The following is a 24,057-nucleotide window of genomic DNA, read 5'->3' on the forward strand; positions in this document are numbered from 1 at the left end:
ATTCACCCTCAAGAAGTAATTAAAGCCATAAGCAGAACCAAGCTTGGGAAGGCCCCAGGCCCAGGATGGTCTACCTACAAAGTATTATGCACTCCTTGCGGATGACATTGCCCTTGCCTTGTCTGCATTATATAATGCTTACTTACAAGGTACATCTCAGATGGATGGCAGATTCACAGAAGCTAACATTTGTCTCATACCCAGCCCGATAAGACCCTACGTATAGTTCCTCTTATCGCCCAATCTCATTGCTAAACGGGGACTACAAATTATTGCCCTAAATTATACACACGAAACAGGATTTGTCAAAGGGCGATCATCTGTGATTAACATTAGGAAAACATTAGCAATTACTTCCCACTATTGGTATAATTCCCATTCCTCGAACCCCATTGACTTACAGGATGGTTGTCTTCTTGCACTTGACACGGAAAAAGCGTTTGACAGGATAGAGTGGGACCACTTATATACATCATTAGAAAAAGGAAATTTATGCTTACCTGATAATTTTGTTTCTTTTACGATACGATGAGTCCACGGATTTCATCCTTACTTACGGGATATCGCCTCCTGGTCAGCAGGAGGAGGCAAAGAGCACCGCAGCAGAGCTGTATATATATATATAGCTCCTCCCTTCCCTCCCACTCCAGTCATTCGACCGAAGTTAGGAAGAGAAAGGAAGTCAAGGTGCAGAGGTGACTGAAGTTTAACAAAAATAAAGACCTGTCTCAAAAAAACAGGGTGGGCGGTGGACTCATCGTATAAGAAACAAATTTATCAGGTTAGCATAAATTTCCTTTTCTTTTACAAGATACGATGAGTCCACGGATTTCATCCTTACTTATGGGATACAATACCAAAGCTATAGGACACGGATGAAACAGGAGGGACAAGACAGGGACCTAAACGGAAGGAACCAATGCTTGAAGAACTTTTTTCCCAAAAACAGCCTTGGACGAAGCAAAAAAGTATCAAATTAGTAAAATTTAAAAAAAAAAAAGTGTGAAGACAAGACCAAGTTGCAGCTTTGCAAATCTGTTCAACAGAAGCATCATTTTTGAATGCCCATGAGGAAGCCACAGCCCTAGTCGAATGAGCCGTAATTCTTTCAGGAGGCTGCTGTCCAGCAGTCTCATATGCAAAACGGATGATACTCTTCAGCCAAAAAGAAAGAGTGGTAGCCGTAGCTTTCTGACCCCTACGCTTCCCAGAAAACACAACAAACCGGGAAGAAGATTGACGAAAATCCTTAGTTGCCTGTAAGTAAAACTTCAAGGCACGGACCACGTCCAAATTATATAACAGTCACTCCTTCTTATAAAAAGGATTAGGACACAAGGAAGGAACCACAATTTCCCAATTAATATTTTATTTGAAACAACCTTAGGAAGAAAACCAGGTTTGGTACGTAACACCACCTTATCCGAATGAAAAATAAGATAAGGAGAATCACATGGTAATGCCGAAAGCTCAGAAACTCTGCGAGCAGAAAAAAAATCGCAACCAAAAATAAAACTTTCCAAGATAACTTAATATCTATGGAATGCATAGGTTCAAACGGAACCCCTTGAAGAACATTGAGAACTAAATTCAAACTCCAAGGAGGATCAATTGGTCTAAACACAGGCCTAATTCTAGTCAGAGCCTGACAAAAAGATTGAACATCTAGCAGACGCTTGTGTAACAAAATAGACAAAGCAGAAATCTGTCCCTTTAAAGGAACTTGCTGACAACCCTTTCTCCAATCCTTCTTGGAGAAAAGATAAAATCCTGGGAATCCTAACCCTACTCCATGAGTAGCCCTTGGATTCACACCAATAAAGATATTTGCGCCATCTCTTATGGTAAATCTTTCTAGTAACAGGCTTATGTGCCTCAATCAAGGTATCAATGACCGAATCAGAGAACCCTCGCTTAGATAAAATCAAGCGTTCAATCTCCAAGCAGTTAGCTGCAGGGAAATTAGATTTGTATAATGGAAGGGTCCCTGAATGAGAAGGTCTTCCCTCAATGGAAGTTTACATGGTGGTTGAGATAACATTTCCACCAGATCGGCATACCAAGTCCTGCAAGGCCACGCTGGAGCGATTAGGCTCACCGAAGCCCTCTCCTGTTTGACTCGAGCAATCACCCGGGGAAGGAGAGCAAATGGAGGGAACACATAAGCTAGGTTAAACGACCAAGGCGCTGCCAAGGCATCTATCAGTTCGGCCTGGGATCTCTGGACCTGGACCCGTATCTCGCAAGCTTTGCATTCTGACGAGATACCATAAGATCCAACTCCGGCCTGCCCCATCTGAGAATCAAGTTAGCAAATACCTCCGGATGAAGTTCCCATTCCCCCGGATAAAAAGTCTGTCCGCTCAGAAAATCCCCTTCCCAGTTTTCCACACCTGGGATATGGATCCCCGCATTGAATATTGCTCTCAACTCTAGGATATTTATGGGAAGTAGAGACTCCGATCGAATCCATACACACTGAGCCCTCAGGGAGTTCCAGGCTGCTCCCCATCCTATCAGACTGGCGACCGTTGTCACTTACACCTATGAGGGTCTGTGGAAGCATGTCCCTTGGGACAGATAATCCAGCGACAAACACCATAGAAGAGTCCCTTGTACCCGGATCTAAATCTATTTGAGGAGACAAATTTTAATAATCTCTATTCCACTGTCTGAGCATGCTCAGCTGCAGAGGTCTGAGATAAAAACGAGCAAACGGAATGATGTCCATTGCCTCTACCCATTAAAAAACCAATTGCCTCCATGCACTGAGCCACTGACGGCCAAGGATTGGACTGAAGGGTTTGGCATGTATGCAGAATCTTTAACTTTCTGACTTCCGACAAAAACATCTTCATGGATAGAGTCTATTAGAGTTCCCAAGAAAAAGAACCCTTGTCTGTGGAACTAGCAAACACTTTTGCAGATTCACTCTCCACCCGTGAGTACTTAGAAAGGACAGAACAATGTCGGTATGAGACTTTGCTAGGTGATAAGCCGATGCCTGGATCAGAATATCGTCTAGATAAGGCGCCACTGCAATGCCCTGCGGCCTGAGAACCGCCAGCAGAGACCCCAGAACCCTTGTGAAGATTCTGGGCGTCGTGGCCAGACCGAAAGGAAGAGCCGCAAACTGAAAATGTATGTCCAGAAAGGCAAATCTCAGGAACTTGTGATGATCTCTGTGGATAGGAACATGAAGATATACGTCCTTCATGTCCACGGCAGTCATAAATTAACCCTTCTGGATCATCGGAAGAATGGTACGAATAGATTCCATCTTGAAGGATGGAACTCTGAGAAACTTGTTCAGACTCTTGATCGAGAAAGAAGAAACCTTCCTCTGGGAGAGGAATTTCTGAATTCCAGCTGGTATCCCCGAGACATTAATTTCTAACTCCCAGGGATCCTGAACATCTCTTACCCAAGCCTGGATGAAGAAGACAGTCTGCCCGCTACTAGATCCGATCCCAGATTGGGGGCCAACCCTTCATGCTGACTTGGGAGCAGCAGAAGGCTTCTTGGATTGTTTATTCTTGTTCCAAGACTGGGTCGTTCTCCAAGTAGACTTGGTTTGTGAATAGTTACCTTCCTGCTTAGAGGAAGAAAGACTATGTTATCCTGGACTTCCTTGGAAGAAAAAAAAAAAAAAAAGTCTGTTCTAATGGAACCAGACAACGAAGGAACCAGTACGCTGCCGCACAAGCAACAGTGGCAATAAGAAGCCTACCGCACCTGGAGCTTCCAGATACTGACCAAGTCCGGACCCGGTTAACTTCCGATTTCAGAAGCATCAGCAAGAAATAACTGACCGACTTAAAGGTCATAATGTTATCTTCTAAAGAGAGCCAGTGCATCAAACAAAATTTGGCGGCAGACAAGTCATAGGTTGCCAATATTGAACAACCCCTCAAACTGTTACCCCTAGGATCCTGAAGGGAGCAACTACCCCAGATCTCCCATTCCTTAGCACTGATCACGGTACGACTTAATATTGACAACCCCCAGGTTATCATTGTTGTCCTGATTAGCTAAAACCTCCTGAAGTAACAGACGGAGGTGTGCTAGCTTAAACCTGAAAGATACAACTTCAGTATCAGCAGGAGGATTTATACTTTCAGAAAATGAGCATTGAGCCTCAGATGCTACCAAAGTATCCTCTTCCTCACGTCTGAGAGGGGACCTTGAGATAGCAACAACCGTGACAGGAACCTCCCTCACTGAATGGTTATTTTTCCTCTTGCGCTCTCCCTGCAGCATGGGAAAAGCCGACAACGGACTTGCGACCGCTTCTCACCAGCGAGAAACAACGTCTTGCAAAGCAACTCCAGGGGAGTCGTGGAGGAAACGCAGGGCACTGAAAGAATGGACGTTAAAAAAAAAAAAAAATAATATAAATATATATATATATATATATATATATATATATATATATATATATATATATATATATATATATATATATATATATATATATATATATATATATATATATATATATATATATATATATACACACACACACACACACATATATATATACACACACATATAAAACACTTGAGGAGAAGGTTGTAGGTATAAAAACCTTGTCCGAATGTTTTCCGGAACAATCAAGACAAAAGGTGGCTCTAATAAAAAAAACTCATCTCTAAATTGTAAATTGTACGCACAGATGAGGCAGAAAAGGGTTTTGCAATAATATAAAGGACATAAATGTAAAAACATATTTCACAATGTAACCTATAAAATTGAACACCAGAAATCAGAGGTACTGTGTCTTAAAATAACAAAGGAAAAATATCCAAATGTTATCATAAAGTAATCCTTTAACATAGGATATACTGGGGGTGAAAAACATAATGAGTGTTTAACAACCCTAATCCCCTTTAAAAACCAACAATGGAAACCCTAATGCTGCTTTAAATCCATCCAATAACATGGAAAATACACAGGGTGAAGTGCATAAAGTGAATAAGACAACCCAATTCACGTTTTTATTAAAAAAAGTTTTAACACCATAATAAGAGCCTGTCTCTTTAAATAATAAACATAACGTCCTAATGTTATTGCAACAAACTCCTTTACAATAAATATGTTGAATATAAATGGAGTATGCATCTCTGAATAAGAGTAAGAAACCTGCGTGATTTATGGCTAAATATACAAAGGACAAAGCCTGTCACTGCTAGCGTGTCCACCCTGCACGATTTATTCTGAGGTCAGAAGCCCAAAAACACAGTGTCCCAACCTTGCAGCGGAGCGTGATTTACTCTAGCGCTCTCCCTGCTACTCTAAAAAAAAAAAAAAACGGAGGTTACAAGGGACCACGCCCGTCACTGCTAGCGTGCCCAGTACAGAGGAACAAGAGCACGAAAACATGCTGCGCACATAGCCCCGCCCATCGTGGGCGTAATAAACTAAAAAACTCCCGGGCGGCTAAAGCTGTAAAAAATGGAGACGCCGATATTGAGCAGAGACCCATTTTAACAAAGACCGCAACCTATAGTCATAGTCTAAAAACATAACACCCAGGGGAGTAAACAGCACATCGTAACATGCGCCACATTTTACATGCATCCCAGAGAAATAATAACCCTCCAAATGGCTAGTAGATTTATAGAAAGAAAAAAGAAAGCCGTAGTCAGAGCTAGTAAAAAGGAAAAAAAAAAAAAAAAAAAAAAAAAAAAAGGAGAGCCTCTTCTCCACGTCCTACCAGTGCCTGCAATGCCTGCCCAATAACATGTCCTTCCTCCTAGGGATAATGTTATCCAGTGTCCCTTAACAAATAAAAGTGCCAATTTTTCTGTGAGCGTGTCCCCAGAAATAAAAATCAGCACTTACCTGAAGTTGCTGCACGGCAGTAAGGCAGTCCACCTGGCTTGCGAGGTCCTCACATTGGTCTGTGGAAATAAAAAGTACTGAGTATATCTCTCCCCTCAGACTTTTACAAGCAGGGCAACATCAGTATGGGAGGAGCAGTGAGAATTATGTCCCACAAGTTCCCATTGCTTTAAAGCCACCAGATGCTTCTCTTTTTACTGAAGAGAGTGATCTGGTCTAGGCTACACCCTAGAACAAAGTAGCACACTGTGGCACCGCTTAAATAATAAACACTTGATTGAAGAATCTATAACTAACACCTCACTCTGCCTCTTCCTATCACTAATACAGGCAAAGAGAATGACTGGAGTGGGAGGGAAGGGAGGAGCTATATATTCAGCTCTGCTGTGGTGCTCTTTGCCTCCTCCTGCTGACCAGGAGGCGATATCCCATAAGGATGAAATCTGTGGACTCATCGTATCTTTTAAAAGAAAATTTGGTCTTACTGGTAATTTCACAACTTTCCTTCAAAGATTGTATAGTGCCCCTAAAGCGTCATTGATAATCAATGGTGAGCTTTCCCCCTCATTTGAGTTGCAAAGGGACACGAGGCAGGGATGCCCTCTCTCCTTTGCTGTTCAACTTGGCCATAGAGCCTCTAGCATGTCACATCTGACAGAAGTGCGAGGGACTTGATTTATTTGATCACCCGCAACACCTGTTTTTATATGACTTGTTCTTTATAGGCAATCCCGCTATCAACTTAGACATCCTTCTAGACTCGATTGAGAAATTCGGTACCTTCACGGGTTACAGAATTAATAAATCTGAAGTCACTTGGTTACAGAATAAACAAAATACCACTCCGACGAACACAACACTTAAAATTACAGATGGATCCTTCAAGTATCTAGGTATACACATACATGTGAACCCCAACAAATTATATCACTTAAATCTTAAAAACACTGTGTGAAACATAAAGCTCTTGCTTTTGGGCTGGACCAAATTACCCCTCTTACGGGTCGAATCCACCTTTTTAAAATGGTTGCGCTGCCTAAACTTCTATACCAATCCAAGGATTGATGAGTTGTACACCTGAGTAGCACTCATCCCCTAATCGATAGTGGCTATAGTTTGGACCAGATAAAGGTATCCTAGGAGAGGAAGTGCAGAGAAATTTTATTTAAAATATAACTTTTATTCGGTAAATTTGTAATGATCATAGGCTTGTAAGTATTAAGTGATATATATTAAGCTGATACCGAACTTATATCCACTACAGTGTTGCTGTGTAGTATCTAATTCGTAGACTTAGTTCAGTGATAGTCCTTTGTGTTATATGTACAGATATAAAAATATTTAGATATAAAATATTATCACATATATGGTAGATCTGAGATTCTGTTTCTACTTAACAAGATCTGAAGGGTTACAGTTAATATCTTATTGACCTCTGGTCCAGTTCGAGTGTCAATCTAACTCTACTCCATGAGTAGCCCTTGGATTCACACCAATAGAGATATTTACGCCAAATCTTATGGTAAATCTTTCTAGTTACAGGCTTACGAGCGTGATTCATGGTCTCTATGACTGAGTCAGAAAATCCCGCTTGGATAAAATTAAGCGTTCTAGTTTCTCTGAAGCTGACTGCTTGGAGATTGATTTGGGTGAAGGAAGGGCCCCTGTATTAGAAGGTCCTTCCTCAACGGAAGTCTCCAAGGTGGCAGAGATGTCATCTCCACCAGATCTGCATACCAAATCCTGCGAGGCCAGGCCGGTGCTATGAGGATCACCGAGGCCCTTTCCGGTTTGATTCGAGCAATTACTCGAGGAAGAGCAGCAAACGGAGGAAACGGGTATGCTAGATTGAAGGTCCAAGGGACCACCAGACCATCTATCAGCTCCGTCTGGGGGTCCCTGGACCTAGACCCGTATCTCGGGAGCTTAGCATTCTGTCGAGATGCCATGAGATCCAATTCCGGCTGACCCCACTTGAGAATCAAGTTGCAGAACACTTCCGGATGGAGTTCCTACTCCCCCAGATGAAAGGTATGTCTGCTCAAGAAAACCGCCTCCCAATTGTCTACCTCTGAAATGTGGATCGCCGACGGACAGCAAGAGTGGGCTTCTGCCCACTGTATTATTTTGGTCATCGCTAAGGAACTCCTCGTTCCTCCCCGATGATTGGATGTAAGCCACAGAAGTTATGTTGTCCGCCTGGAACCGGATAAACCGGACCATGGCTAACTGGGGCCAGGCCAAGAGAGCATTGAAAATCGCTCTCAGTTTCAGAATGTTTATAGGAAGAACAGACTCTGACCAAGTCCAAACTCCCTGAGCTTTTAGGGAGCCCCAGACTGCCCCCCACCCTAGAAGGCTGGCGCCTTCGAAAGATGGTCTGAGAAAGCAAGTTCCCTGGGAGAGATGATCCAGAGACAACCACCATTGGAGCGAATCCCTTGTCTTCTGCTCCAGTAGTAATCGAGGAGACAAGTCCGCATAATCTCTGTTCCATTGCCTGAGCATGCTTAACTGCAGAGGTCTGAGATGGAAGCGAGCAAACGGGATGATGTCCATTGTCCCCACTATCAGCACAATTAACTTCATGCACTGAGCCACTGATGGCTGAGGAGTGGACTGAAGGACTAGACAAGTATTGATAATCTTTAATTTCTTGACTTCTGTCAGAAAAATCTTCATAGACAAGGAGTCTATTACGGTTCCTAAGAAAGGTACCCTTGTATTTGGAACTAAGGAACTCTTTTCCAAATTTACTTTCCACCCGTGAGATCGTAGGAAGGACAAAACCAAGTCCGTGTGGGATCTTGCTAGTTGAAAGGATGGTGTCTGGACTAGAATGTCATCCAGATATTGCGCCACTGCAATGCCGCGTGATCGAAGCACTGCCAACAGAGATCCCAGAACCTTTGTGAAGATTCTGGGGGCTGTGGCAAGACCGAAAGGAAGAGCCACAAACTGGAAGTGTTTGTCCAGAAAGGCAAACCTTAAGAACTTGTGATGATCCCTGTGAATGGAAACATGTAGGTACACGTCCTTTAAATCCACTGTTGTCATAAATTGACCCTCTTGGATCAATGGGAGAATGGAACGAATAGTTTCCATTTTGAAGGACAGTACCCTGAGAAATTTGTTTAGACTCTTGAAGTCTAAAATTGGCCTGAAGGTTCCCTCTTTTTTGGGAACCACAAACAGATTGGAATAAAACCCCAGACCCTGTTCCTGAACTGGAACAGGAACAATCATTCCCAGGGCAGAGAGGTCTCCTACGCAGTGTAAGAACGCCTCTCTCTTTGTCTGGTCTGCAGATAATCTTAAAAGTAGAGATCTGCCTCTGGGAGGAAAAACTCTTGAACTCCAGCTTGTATCCCTGGGACACTCTCTCTATTGCTCAGGGATCCTGAACATCCCGAACCCAAGCTTGAACAAAGAAGGAAAGTCTGCCCCCTACCAAATCCGGTCTCGTATCGGGGGCATGCCCTTCATGCTGTCTTGGATTCACTAGCAGGCCTCTTGGATTACTTTCCTTTATTCTAAGATTGGTTGGGTCTCCATGCAGGCTTAGATTGTTCCTGCTTAGAATTTCGAAAGGAACAAAAATTACTTTGTCGTCCTTTTTGTTTCTCTTATCTTGAGGGAGAAGATGACCCTTACCTCCCGTGATATCAGAGATAATTTCCTTCAGGTCAGGTCCAAACAAGGTTTTCCCTTTGTAAGGAATAGCTAGAAGCTTAGACGACACATCCGCAGACCAAGGTTTTAACCATAAGGCTCTGCGAACTAGAATAGATAAACTCGAGACCTTAGCTCCCAACTTGATAACTTGAAGGGAAGCGTCCGAAATAAAGGCATTAGCTAGTTTAAGAGCTTTTATCCTATCTTGGATCTTATCCAAAGAAGTTTCTGTCCTGAGGGCCTCAGACAATGCATCAAACCAATACGCCGCTGCACTAGTGACTGTGGCAATGTACACAGCCGGTTGCCATTGCAGACCCTGGTGTACATATATCTTCTTGAGTAAACCCTCTAACTTCTTATCCATAGGATCTTTGAAAGCACAACTATCCTCTATGGGACTAGTAGTTCTCTTAGCTAAGGTGGAAACAGCCCCTTCCACCTTAGGAACTGTTTGCCAAGCCTCTTTGATAGAGTCAGCTATTGGAAACATCTTCTTAAAAATAGGAGAGGGAGAAAAAAGGTATGCCCCGTCTCTCCCACTCCTTAGAAATGATCGCAGTAGCTCTTTGAGGAACTGGAAATACATCTGTGTAGGAAGGAACCTCGAAATATCTGTCCAGTTTACTAGACTTTTTAGGGACAATCACAACTGTGGAGTCAAGGTTGTCAAGGTAACTAAAACCTCCCTGAGTAACAGACGAAGGTGTTAAACCTGAAAGATACCACCTCCAAGTCCGTCAGAGGTAATAGACACTCTGAATCTGAAATTTCCCCTTCAGATGCTACGGCAGTATCCTCCTCTTTAGGACGTTGGAAGGATATCTCCGAAATAGCAACAATTGCGTCAGAAACCTCGCTTACTGAATGTCTGACTTTCCTCTTACCTTTGCCCTGCAACATTGGAAAAGCAGACAGAGTATCAGAAATAGTAGAAGACATGAGAGAAGCTATGTCTTTTAAAGAAACCCCAGAAGGGACTATAGCAGAAGCACAGGGCACTGCTTGTGAGGGAGGTAAAATTTGGGACGCTTGGGGAGAAAGCTCCGGCATATATTGACCCTCATTAGACTCTTGGACAACATCCGCCTTAGAGGAGATTGGCTCTGAAAAAATATTTTCCCTATAATTCAATACATGAGGGACAGAAAGGGATTGGCGTCAAAACATAAGGAGCAAGTGACATCTTGCAAGTCCTCTTGGTCCATGCTTGCTCACAATTGGCTAAATAGCAAACCGATACTGTCTCTTTAAATTCAAAACGGTTCCTTTTTCACTGCAAACCGTTCAGCTTAGCAAACAACGATTAAATAAAAAATTACCTCTTCTGAAGTGCTCCTACCCGACTCAAGATCAGTCAATTTCCCCCTTTTTTCAGCTCCAGACAATCAGTTTAGTAGCAAACGATTCTTTCCTGAAAAGGAAATACTGTTTATGTACTAGCAACGCATGTCCTGTTTGACCATGCAACGCTAGAACAGACCGGACAAATCCTTCCTAATGTCGCTCTCAGCCAACTTCCTCTCACAACTGAAGCGCAAACAGGAAGGACCGCCCATCGTGGGCGTTAACCTATGCCGAACTCGTCATAGTTAGAGAACAGTGTGAAACCACCAGAGCCATAATGCCAGCCTTACTCCAGCCCCAGTGCCTGCCAAGTAACGCTGCCAAAATACTCTCCCTCCAGGAAAGATTGTAATGTCCCAACATAAAGAGCCACCTCCCCTTCAGTGCCCCTTCTGTTCAGAGTGTGCTTATCGTTTTTCTGAGTCTTCCTTTCAATTTGCCCCAGAAATTTAAAGTAGCACTTACCTTAGCTTCTGCCTGGCAGCTCTCAGGCTTGAGAGGTCCTCTCCCTCACATCGACCCGAGAATAAAATGCTGAGTAAAAGTTTACCTCAGATTGAAGGATATAGGGCAGCAACAATACATGGGAGGCGCAGTGAGAATTATGTCCCAGAAGTTCCTATTGCTCTAAAGCCACCAAAGCTCTACTGAAGAGACTGATATGGACTACGGCTGCACCCTAGAACAAATCAGCACAATTTTGCACTACTTTAAAAATAATAAACTCTTGATTGAAGAATCTATACTAACACCTCACTTTACCACCAACGTAGGCAAAGAGAATGACTGGGGTGGGAGGGAAGGGAGGAGCTATTTAACAGCTCTGCTAAGTGCTCTGTGCCGCCTCCTGCTGACCAGGAGGTAAATAACCCATTAGTAATTAAGATGATCTGTGGACTCATCGTGTCATAAAAAAAGAAGAGAGTCATACACACATTTAGAAACAGTCTCTATATCTTAAATGAAAATCTTAAAAGGTAATTGGTGTTTCTCAGATTCCCACACTTAATTCCGTCCTAGTTGTATATAAGCTTATTACGGTCAGGGTTTCCATATTTGCCTTCCCTCCCCCCTCCTGTCCACTCTAGGGTCTTGGTCTGTGGGGGGTGAACTGAGTTGAGGGTGCTCCAGGTAAGTAGATGTGTTTGTTTTGTTCTCTTTTGTTTTAATTATACAAAGAAAATTGGTTCCAAGCCTCTGCATGACAAATCTACGTAGGCCAATTATTACGTATCTAGACAAGTATCCTGTACTGTATAAATATCTTAACTTTTTGGAAAGTACTGTTATCAGTGTTAACCGATTTGTTATGTATGTATTGCACTCTATTCACAAATAAAGTTAAAAAAAATAATTAAAAAAAAATAACAACAGGCTCTATCATGTAGGTAGAGCTAGGTCACCAAATAGTTTAACCCATTAGTTTACACCATAGTTTTCAATAAAGACTTTTTGAATTCATTTTCCAGAAGTGTATTTAGCACTTATTTGTTTGGCTTGTCACCATGAAGGTTTGAGGTGGTATATGAGAAATTAAAGGGGCATTGTACACTAGATTTTTCTTTGTATAAATGTTTTGTAGATCCATTTATATAGCCCATCGGGAAGGTTTTTTGTAACAATGTATAGTTTTGCTTATTTAATAACATTGTGCTGATTTTTAGACTCCTAACCAAGCCCCATAGTATCAGATGTATACTGATGTCTACAGACTCCTGCTTGCTCCTGTTTGTGTAAAGGGTCTTTTCATATGACTAGGGGGAAGTGTCTGCTCTTCCTGGTTTCCCAGCAACTTTCACTTGGTGTCCCAGCCTAACCTCATCAGTAGTGCTAAACTGGGTGCTTCTAAGTACGTATTTAAAAGGTTTTATACTGGATGTTTATGTCAGTATCTGTGCATATTCTACTTTATAGTAGCTTCTGTTACATGCAGTTATATGAAAACTGGTGTATACTGTCCCTTTAAGGTATAGGAGCTACAAGCGAGAATGGTTAGAGGTACCATACTATGACCCTGTGCAGTCAGGGTGTGTATTATAGAAGTAAAAATTGTGCAATACAGGCCATGGGTGAAGGTGAAGCAATAATAGACTGTGCAGATGAAGTGTATGGTTGTTGTACTGTGCAAGTATGAGAGCTTCTCAGTTTGTTGTATTAAATGACACTAATTTGTTAGTCCATGTGATTTTAGCTCTACCAACCCTGCAACTCTATGGTTTTAACCCCTGCAAAGTGGTCCTGAGAAGACATGGCTGCTGACCCAATCAGCTGGTAGTCCGACAACCCACCTGTGCAACTGCCACTGTGATTGGGTCACTATCAGTTTCCAATCAGGAAACAGCAGTTCTCTGCAACTCTCAAGCAACACTTTACCCCCTTTGTGAGGGTTAAACATCACAAGTTGCAGGGTCGCTAGGCTTAAAATGACACGCTGTATACAATTAAAGAGCAGGTCATTTGTTTAAACTGGTGCATATGATGGAAAACAAAGCTTAGTGTCCTCCCTCTGTATCAATAGCTGCTCTGTACAGGACCGATGTCTAATGATACAGGTTACATGTCTGGCGCCTGTAAAGCGTCAAACTGACTATTCCTCTCACCCGCCGCCCTTGAAGGTTTTATATTGCGCCACAACAACAGGCTTGTACTTCAGCTCAGGCCTCAGCCTCTGTTCCACCTGCACATAGAAGCAGTCCATGTCTACAAGCGCAACCACTCGGTCTTGGCCTTGTTCCATCGGGTTGTGATACTATGGTCTCCGCATTAGCAAAAGCGCCCTGTGGGAAATAGCAGCATTAGGTTACAATCTAAAACTACCGGTTTTTATTAAAACTGTATATAAAAAACAAAACTAAGCTCCAGCATGCTCAAACATCTCAGTATAATATAGTATTGTAACTCAAAGGGACAGTCAACACCAGCATGTTTGTTGTTTAAAAAGAAAGATAATCCCTTTATTACCCATTCCCCAGTTTTGCATAACCAACACGGTTATAGAAATACACTTTTTACCTCTGTGATTACCCTGTATCTAAGCCTCTGCAGACTGCTCCTTATCTCAGTTATATTAATATACTATTTACCTCTGTGATTACCTTGTATCTAAGCCTCTGCAGACTGCCCCTTATCTCAGTTATATTAATATACTTTTTACCTCTGTGATTACCCTGTATCTAACCCTCTGCAGACTGCTCCTTATCTCAGTTATATTAATATACTTTTTACCTCTGTGATTACCTTGTATCTAAGCCTCTGCAGACTGACCCTTATCTCAGTTATATTAATATAATTTTTACCTCTGTGATTACCTTGTATCTAAGCCTCTGCAGACTGCCCCTTATCTCAGTTATATTAATATACTTTTTACCTCTGATTACCCTGTATCTAACCCTCTGCAGACTGCCCCTTATCTCAGTTATATTAATATACATTTTACCTCTGTGATTACCTTGTATCTAAGCCTCTGTCAAAAGAACTGAAATAAGAGGGCAGTCTGCAGACTTGCATTATAGCTAATCAGTGCTCACTCCAGGGTAAGTTAACGTGCATGTATATGAGACACATGAAATAATGATCTCTAGTGGTCAAAATGATTACAGATTAGAGGCAGTCTTCAAGGTCTAAGAAATTAGTATATAAACCTCCTAGGCTTAGCGTTCAACTAAGAATACCAAAAGAACAAAGCAAAATTGGTGATAAAAGTAAATTGTAAAGTTGTTTAAAATTACTTGACCGTCCCTTTAAAAAAGACTGCACAAGCTACAGCTTCAGATTGTGCAGTTATATTGGTGCTGACCAACAGACGCGCCTCATGCAGCAGTATCGGCTGTCTCTGACAGCTGTATTAGTGCTCACTGGCCGACAGACACACCTCATACAGCTGTATTAGTGCTCACTGGCCGACAGACACACCTCATACAGCTGTATTAGTGCTCACTGGCCGACAGACACACCTCATACAGCTGTATTAGTGCTCACTGGCCGACAGACACACCTCATACAGCTGTATTAGTGCTCACTGGCCGACAGACACACCTCATACAGCTGTATTAGTGCTCACTGGCCGACAGACACACCTCATACAGCTGTATTAGTGCTCACTGGCCGACAGACACACCTCATACAGCTGTATTAGTGCTCACTGGCCGACAGACACACCTCATACAGCTGTATTAGTGCTCACTGGCCGACAGACACACCTCATACAGCTGTATTAGTGCTCACTGGCCGACAGGCACACCTCATACAGCTGTATTAGTGCTCACTGGCCGACAGGCACACCTCATACAGCTGTATTAGTGCTCACTGGCTGACAGGCACATCTCATACAGCTGTATTAGTGCTCACTGGCTGACAGGCACATCTCATACAGCTGTATTAGTGCTCACTGGCTGACAGACACATCTCATACAGCTGTATTGGCGCTCACTGACTGACAGACACATCTCATACAGCTGTATTAGTGCTCACTGGCTGACAGACATCTCATACAGCTGTATTAGTGCTCACTGACTGACAGACACATCTCATACAGCTGTATTAGTGCTCACTGGCTGACAGACACACCTTATACAGCTGTATTAGTACTCACTGACTGACATACACATCTCATACAGCTGTATTAGTGCTCACTGACTGACAGACACACCTCATACCAAAATGACCATGAAGGGTAAGGTTATAGTACTGGGGGACTTTAATTTGCCAGATATAGACTGGAAGATTCCTTCTGCCAGATCGGCTAGAAGCAGGTATATTCTTGAATCTCTGCTAGGGGAATCACTTGAACAATTAGTCAAGGAACCAACTCGTAAGGAAGCTATATTAGATCTAATACTTACAAACAGTGATACAGTTTCAGATGTGTCTGTAGGTGAGAACTTAGGATCCAGTGATCATCAATCTGTTTGGTTTAGTATTCATGTTCAGGAACTGTCCACCCAGACTAAAACAAAAGTTTTAGACTTTAGGACGGCAGATTTTTCATTAATGGGAGAATACCTAAAGAACTATTTAAAGGGGAAAACTCTTATTACAGGGGTTCAAGAACAGTGGGAATTTGTGAAAGGTGCCATTTTAGATGCAACCGCACACTGTATTAGACATGTCTGTAAAAGTAAAAGAAAGCGGAAACCAATTTGGTTTTCCAAAGAAGTAGCACATGCTGTAAAGACAAAAAAGATAGCTTATAAAAATTACAGACACACACAAGCAGATGATGATATGAAAATATGGAGACTCCAACAAAATAAGACTAAGCAGTTAATTAGGAAGGTTAAAGCTCATGCAGAAGAGAAGATAGCACAGTCAGTAAAACATGGGGACAAAACATTCTTTAGATATATCAGTGAAAGAAGAAAAAATAAGGTAGGAATAGTAAAATTGAAATCAGTTGATGGTAGAATAATAGAAGGAGATAAGCAGATTGCAGACTGTCTCAATGATTACTTCTGTTCTGTTTTCACTAAAGATTGTGAAGATACAATGTCTACATTAAGGGATGCAACGCAAAATAGAAACAAGCTTAACAGTAATCTTTTTACAGAGGATGAGGTTTTGTTAGCATTATCAAAAATAAATGTTACAAAGGCAGTGGGTCCTGATAATATTCATCCAAGGGTTTTAAAAGAACTTCGATCAGTGCTAACTGTCCCATTAACTGATCTGTTTAATCAGTCACTATTAACAGGAGCTGTCCCAGATGATTGGAGAATAGCAAATGTAATACCCCTTCATAAAAAGGGCAGTAGAGAAGAATCTGGCAACTACAGGCCAGTTAGTTTAACTTCAGTAGTAGGGAAATTAATGGAAAGCCTCTTAAAAGAAAGAATTATGACTTACATAAAGACAAACAATTTAGAGGACCAAAATCAGCATGGTTTTACTTCAGGGAGATCATGTCAGACTAATCTAATTGACTTCTTTGATTATGTAACAAAAGTATTAGACAAGGGAGGAGCAGTTGATGTAGCATATCTAGATTTCAGCAAAGCATTTGACACCGTCCCACACAATAAACTTATTCACAAACTATATCTCCTTGGTCTAGATTCAAAAATTGTGAACTGGGTGGAATGCTGGCTTAAGGACAGAAAACAAAGTGTCTTAGTAAATGGAGTTCATTCAGCAGAGGGGGCTGTTACTAGTGGTGTTCCTCAGGGGTCAGTTCTGGGGCCTGTTTTGTTTAACATATTTATCTGCGATATCAGCAAAGGGCTACAGGGGAAAGTATGTCTCTTTGCAGATGATACAAAAATTTGCAACAGAGTGGATGTTCCAGGGGGGGTAGACAAAATGAGAAGTGATATACAACAATTGGAGGATTGGACAAATGACTGGGGTCTAAAGTTTAACACAGCAAAGTGTAAAATAATGCATTTAGGGAAGAAAAATCCAAATGTTAATTACAGACTCAATGACACTTTACTGACAGTTACAGATGAGGAACAGGACTTGGGAATTATTATTTCAGATGATTTAAAACTTAGTAAACAATGTAGTAATGCAGCGAGTAAGGCTAGCAGAATGCTTGGATGTATTGGTAGAGGTATTTGCAGCAGAAATAGTAAGGTTCTTATGCCACTTTATAGATCATTAGTTAGGCCTCATCTTGAGTATTGTGTGCAGTTCTGGAGACCATATCTTCAGAAGGATATTAACAAAATTGAATCTGTGCAAAGGAGGGCTACCAAAATGGTACATGGTCTAAAAAATAAAACTTACCAGGATAGGCTCAATTACCTAAATATGTATAGCTTAGAGGAGAGAAGGGAAAGAGGTGATATGATAGCAACTTTCAAGTACATTAAAGGGTTTAGTAAAATTGAGGCTGTGGGTATTTTACATAAAATGGAAAATTCAAGAACAAGGGGTCATGAGCTCAAGCTAAAGGGTAGTAGATTCAGGAGTAATTTGAGGAAACTTCTTTACAGAAAGAGTGATTGATTTATGGAATAAACTTCCTCAAGAGGTAGTAGCAACAAACACTGTGGGGGACTTTAAAAATGCATGGGACAAGCATAGGGCTATCCTACGAACTAGATAAGTTTATACTGTTAGGTAAGGTCGGGCAGACTTGCTGGGCCTATGGCTCTTATCTGCCGTCAATATCTATGTTTCTATGTATTAGCACTCACTGACTGACAGACACATCTCACACAGCTGTATTAGTGCTCACTGGCTGACAGACGCATCTCACACAGCTGTATTAGTGCTCACTGGCTGACAGACACATCTCATACAGCTGTATTAGCGCTCACTGACTGACAGGCACATCTCATGCAGCTGTATTAGTGCTCACTGGCTGACAGGCACATCTCATACAGCTGTATTAGTGCTCACTGACTGACAGACACATCTCATACAGCTGTATCAGTGCTCACTGACTGACAGACACATCTCATACAGCTGTATCAGTGCTCACTGACTGACAGACACATCTCATACAGCTGTATTAGTGCTCACTGACTGACAGACACATCTCATACAGCTGTATTAGTGCTCACTGACTGACAGACACATCTCATACAGCTGTATTAGTGCTCACCGACTGACAGACACATCTCATACAGCTGTATTAGTGCTCACTGACTGACAGACACATCTCATACAGCTGTATTAGTGCTCACTTGCTGACAGACATCTCATACAGCTGTATTAGTGCTCACTGACTGACAGACACATCTCATACAGCTGTATTAGTGCTCACTGACTGACAGGCACATCTCATACAGCTGTATTAGCACTCACTGACTGACAGACACATCTCATACAGCTGTATTAGTGCTCACTGGCTGACAGGCACATCTCATACAGCTGTATTAGTGCTCACTGACTGACAGACACATCTCATACAGCTGTATTAGTGCTCACTGACTGACAGACACATCTCATACAGCTGTATTAGTGCTCACTGGCTGACAGGCACATCTCATACAGCTGTATTAGTGCTCACTGGCTGACAGGCACATCTCATACAGCTGTATTAGTGCTCACTGACTGACAGACACATCTCATACAGCTGTATTAGTGCTCACTGACTGACAGGCACATCTCATACAGCTGTATTAGTGCTCACTGGCTGTCAGACACATCTCATACAGCTGTATTAGTACTCACTGGCTGACAGGCACATCTCATACAGCTGTATTAGTACTCACTGGCTGTCAGACACATCTCATACAGCTGTATTAGTACTCACTGGCTGACAGGCACATCTCATACAGCTGTATTAGTACTCACTGGCTGTCAGACATCTCATACAGCTGTATTAGTACTCACTGGCTGTCAGGCACGTCACATACAGCTGTATTAGTACTCACTGGCTGACAGACATCTCATACAGCTGTATTAGTACTCACTGGCTGACAGGCACATCTCATACAGCTGTATTAGTGCTCACTGACTGACAGACACATCTCATACAGCTGTATTAGTGCTCACTGGCTGTCAGACACATCTCATACAGCTGTATTAGTACTCACTGGCTGACAGGCACATCTCATACAGCTGTATTAGTACTCACTGGCTGTCAGACACATCTCATACAGCTGTATTAGTACTCACTGGCTGACAGACACATCTCATACAGCTGTATTAGTGCTCACTGACTGACAGGCACATCTCATACAGCTGTATTAGTACTCACTGGCTGTCAGACACATCTCATACAGCTGTATTAGTGCTCACTGGCTGTCAGGCACACATCATACAGCTGTATTAGTGCTCACTGGCTGACAGACACATCACATACAGCTGTATTAGTACTCACTGGCTGACAGACATCTCATACAGCTGTATTAGTACTCACTGGCTGACAGGCACATCTCATACAGCTGTATTAGTGCTCACTGACTGACAGACACATCTCATACAGCTGTATTAGTGCTCACTGGCTGACAGGCACATCTCATACAGCTGTATTAGTGCTCACTGACTGACAGACACATCTCATACAGCTGTATTAGTACTCACTGGCTGACAGGCACATCTCATACAGCTGTATTAGTGCTCACTGACTGACAGACACATCTCATACAGCTGTATTAGTGCTCACTGACTGACAGACACACCTCATACAGCTGTATTAGTGCTCACTGGCTGAGCGACATCTCATACAGCTGTATTAGTGCTCACTGGCTGACAAGAAAATCTCATACAGCTGTATTAGTGCTCACTGGCTGACAGGCACATCTCATACAGCTGTATTAGTGCTCACTGGCTGTCAGGCACACCTCATACAGCTGTATTAGTGCTCACTGACAGACACATCACATACAGCTGTATTAGTGCTCACTGACTGACAGACACATCTCATACAGATGTATTAGTGCTCACTGTCTGACAGGCACATCTCATACAGCTGTATTAGTGCTCACTGACTGACAGACACATCTCATACAGCTGTATTAGTGCTCACTGACTGACAGGCACACCTCATACAGCTGTATTAGTGCTCACTGACTGACAGACACATCTCATACAGCTGTATTAGTGCTCACTGACTGACAGACACATCTCATACAGCTGTATTAGTGCTCACTGACTGACAGACACATCTCATACAGCTGTATTAGCGCTCACTGACTGACAGACACATCTCATACAGCTGTATTAGCGCTCACTGGCTGACAGGCACATCTCATACAGCTGTATTAGTGCTCACTGACTGACAGACACATCTCATACAGCTGTATTAGTGCTCACTGACTGACAGACACATCTCATACAGCTGTATTAGTGCTCACTGGCTAACAGGCACATCTCATACAGCTGTATTAGTGCTCACTGGCTGACAGGCACATCTCATACAGCTGTATTAGTGCTCACTGGCTGTCAGACACACCTCATGCAGCTGTATTAGTGCTCACTGACTGACAGGCACATCTCATACAGCTGTATTAGTGCTCACTGACTGACAGACACATCTCATACAGCTGTATTAGTGCTCACTGGCTGACAGACACATCTCATACAGCTGTATTAGTGCTCACTGGCTGACAGACACATCTCATACAGCTGTATTAGTGCTCACTGGCTGACAGACACATCTCATACAGCTGTATTAGTGCTCACTGGCTGACAGGCACATCTCATACAGCTGTATTAGTGCTCACTGGCTGACAGACATCTCATACAGCTGTATTAGTACTCACTGACTGACAGACACATCTCATACAGCTGTATTAGTGCTCACTGACTGACAGGCACATCTCATACAGCTGTATTAGTACTCACTGGCTGACAGACATCTCATACAGCTGTATTAGTACTCACTGACTGACAGACACATCTCATACAGCTGTATTAGTGCTCACTAACTGACAGACACATCACATACAGTGTATTAGCGCTCACTGGCTGACAGGCACATCTCATACAGCTGTATTAGCGCTCACTGGCTGACAGGCACATCTCATACAGCTGTATTAGTGCTCACTGACTGACAGGCACATCTCATACAGCTGTATTAGTGCTCACTGGCTGACAGACACATCTCATACAGCTGTATTAGTGCTCACTGACTGACAGACACATCTCATACAGCTGTATTAGTGCTCATTGTCTGACAGACACATCTCATACAGCTGTATTAGTGCTCACTGACTGACATGCACATCTCATACAGCTGTATTAGTGCTCACTGGCTGACAGACACATCTCATACAGCTGTATTAGTGCTCACTGACTGACAGACATATCTCATACAGCTGTATTAGTGCTCATTGTCTGACAGACACATCTCATACAGCTGTATTAGTGCTCACTAACTGACAGACACATCACATACAGTGTATTAGCGCTCACTGGCTGACAGGCACATCTCATACAGCTGTATTAGTGCTCACTGGCTGACAGACACATCTCATACAGCTGTATTAGTGCTCACTGACTGACAGGCACATCTCATACAGCTGTATTAGCGCTCACTGGCTGACAGGCACATCTCATACAGCTGTATTAATACTCACTGACCGACAGGCACATCTCATACAGCTGTATTAGTGCTCACTGGCTGACAGACACATCTCATACAGCTGTATTAGTGCTCACTTGCTGACAGACATCTCATACAGCTGTATTAGTGCTCACTGACTGACAGACACATCTCATACAGCTGTATTAGTGCTCACTGACTGACAGGCACATCTCATACAGCTGTATTAGTGCTCACTGGCTGACAGGCACACCTCATACAGCTGTATTAGTGCTCACTGACTGACAGACACATCTCATACAGCTGTATTAGTGCTCACTGACTGACAGGCACATCTCATACAGCTGTATTAGTGCTCACTGACTGACAGGCACATCTCATACAGCTGTATTAGTGCTCACTGACTGACAGACACATCTCATACAGCTGTATTAGTGCTCACTGACTGACAGGCACATCTCATACAGCTGTATTAGTGCTCACTGACTGACAGGCACATCTCATACAGCTGTATTAGTGCTCACTGGCTGACAGACACATCTCATACAGCTGTATTAGTGCTCACTGGCTGACAGACACATCTCATACAGCTGTATTAGTGCTCACTGGCTGACAGACACATCTCATACAGCTGTATTAGTGCTCACTGGCTGACAGGCACATCTCATACAGCTGTATTAGTGCTCACTGGCTGACAGACACATCTCATACAGCTGTATTAGTGCTCACTGGCTGACAGACACATCTCATACAGCTGTATTAGTACTCACTGGCTGTCAGGCACATCTCATACAGCTGTATTAGTGCTCACTGACTGACAGGCACATCTCATACAGCTGTATTAGTGCTCACTGACTGACAGGCACATCTCATACAGCTGTATTAGTACTCACTGGCTGACAGACACATCTCATACAGCTGTATTAGTACTCACTGGCTGACAGACACATCTCATACAGCTGTATTAGTGCTCACTGACTGACAGACACATCTCATACAGCTGTATTAGTGCTCACTGACTGACAGACACATCTCATACAGCTGTATTAGTACTCACTGGCTGACAGACACATCTCATACAGCTGTATTAGTGCTCACTGACTGACAGACACATCTCATACAGCTGTATTAGTGCTCACTGACTGACAGACACATCTCATACAGCTGTATTAGTGCTCACTGACTGACAGACACATCTCATGCAGCTGTATTAGTGCTCACTGGCTGACAGACACATCTCATACAGCTGTATTAGTGCTCACTGACTGACAGACACATCTCATACAGCTGTATTAGTGCTCACTGACTGACAGACACATCTCATACAGCTGTATTAGTGCTCACTGACTGACAGACACATCTCATACAGCTGTATTAGTGCTCACTGACTGACAGACACATCTCATGCAGCTGTATTAGTGCTCACTGGCTGACAGACACATCTCATACAGCTGTATTAGTGCTCACTGACTGACAGACACATCTCATACAGCTGTATTAGTGCTCACTGTCTGACAGACACATCTCATACAGCTGTATTAGTGCTCACTGACTGACAGACACATCTCATACAGCTGTATTAGTGCTCACTGGCTGACAGACACATCTCATACAGCTGTATTAGTGCTCACTGACTGACAGACACACCTCATACAGCTGTATTAGTGCTCACTGACTGACAGACACACCTCATACAGCTGTATTAGTGCTCACTGGCTGACAGACATCTCATACAGCTGTATTAGTGCTCACTGACTGTCAGACACATCTCATACAGCTGTATTAGCGCTCACTGTTTGACAGACACATCTCATACAGCTGTATTAGTGCTCACTGACTGACAGACACATCTCATACAGCTGTATTAGTGCTCACTGACTGTCAGGCACACATCATACAGCTGTATTAGTGCTCACTGACTGACAGACACATCTCATACAGCTGTATCAGTGCTCACTGGCTGTCAGGCACGTCACATACAAATAATAGGCAGTAACAATTAAGATGTTACCCTACTTCATAGCAGCTGTCTATGGTTTACAGTAAGCACCTTCTCTCACCGATTAGATTTTGATTAATATTTTCTATCGCGTTTATCTGAACCTATCGGCCATGCTGCACCTACCTCAGGTCCCGGTATAGTCACAACACAAAAGTCTATATCCCAAACTCCCGCCAGTCTCCTGACAAGCCGACTGACGTCAGAAGTAGCTTACTGCGCAGGCGCTTGAGGTGCTCTTTGATCTGCGCAAGCG

At 42.8% G+C, this 24,057-nt stretch overlaps 1 protein-coding gene across 1 annotated transcript in view; it reads right to left on the minus strand.

Annotated features, from left to right (window-relative positions):
* Positions 1-24,032, minus strand: part of POLH (DNA polymerase eta) — a 228,783-nt gene extending 204,751 nt beyond the window's left edge. Inside the window, exons 1-2 of the mRNA XM_053712821.1 lie at positions 23,928-24,032; positions 13,467-13,643 (exon numbers count right to left, since the gene is read on the minus strand). Coding sequence (XP_053568796.1) covers positions 13,467-13,603 — 137 coding nt within the window. The 5' untranslated portion in view covers positions 13,604-13,643; positions 23,928-24,032. The remainder of the gene's footprint in view (positions 1-13,466; positions 13,644-23,927) is intronic.
* Between the last annotated feature and the right edge of the window lie 25 nt (positions 24,033-24,057).

This window comes from Bombina bombina, chromosome 4, assembly GCF_027579735.1.
Source record: "Bombina bombina isolate aBomBom1 chromosome 4, aBomBom1.pri, whole genome shotgun sequence".
NCBI lineage: Eukaryota > Metazoa > Chordata > Amphibia > Anura > Bombinatoridae > Bombina > Bombina bombina.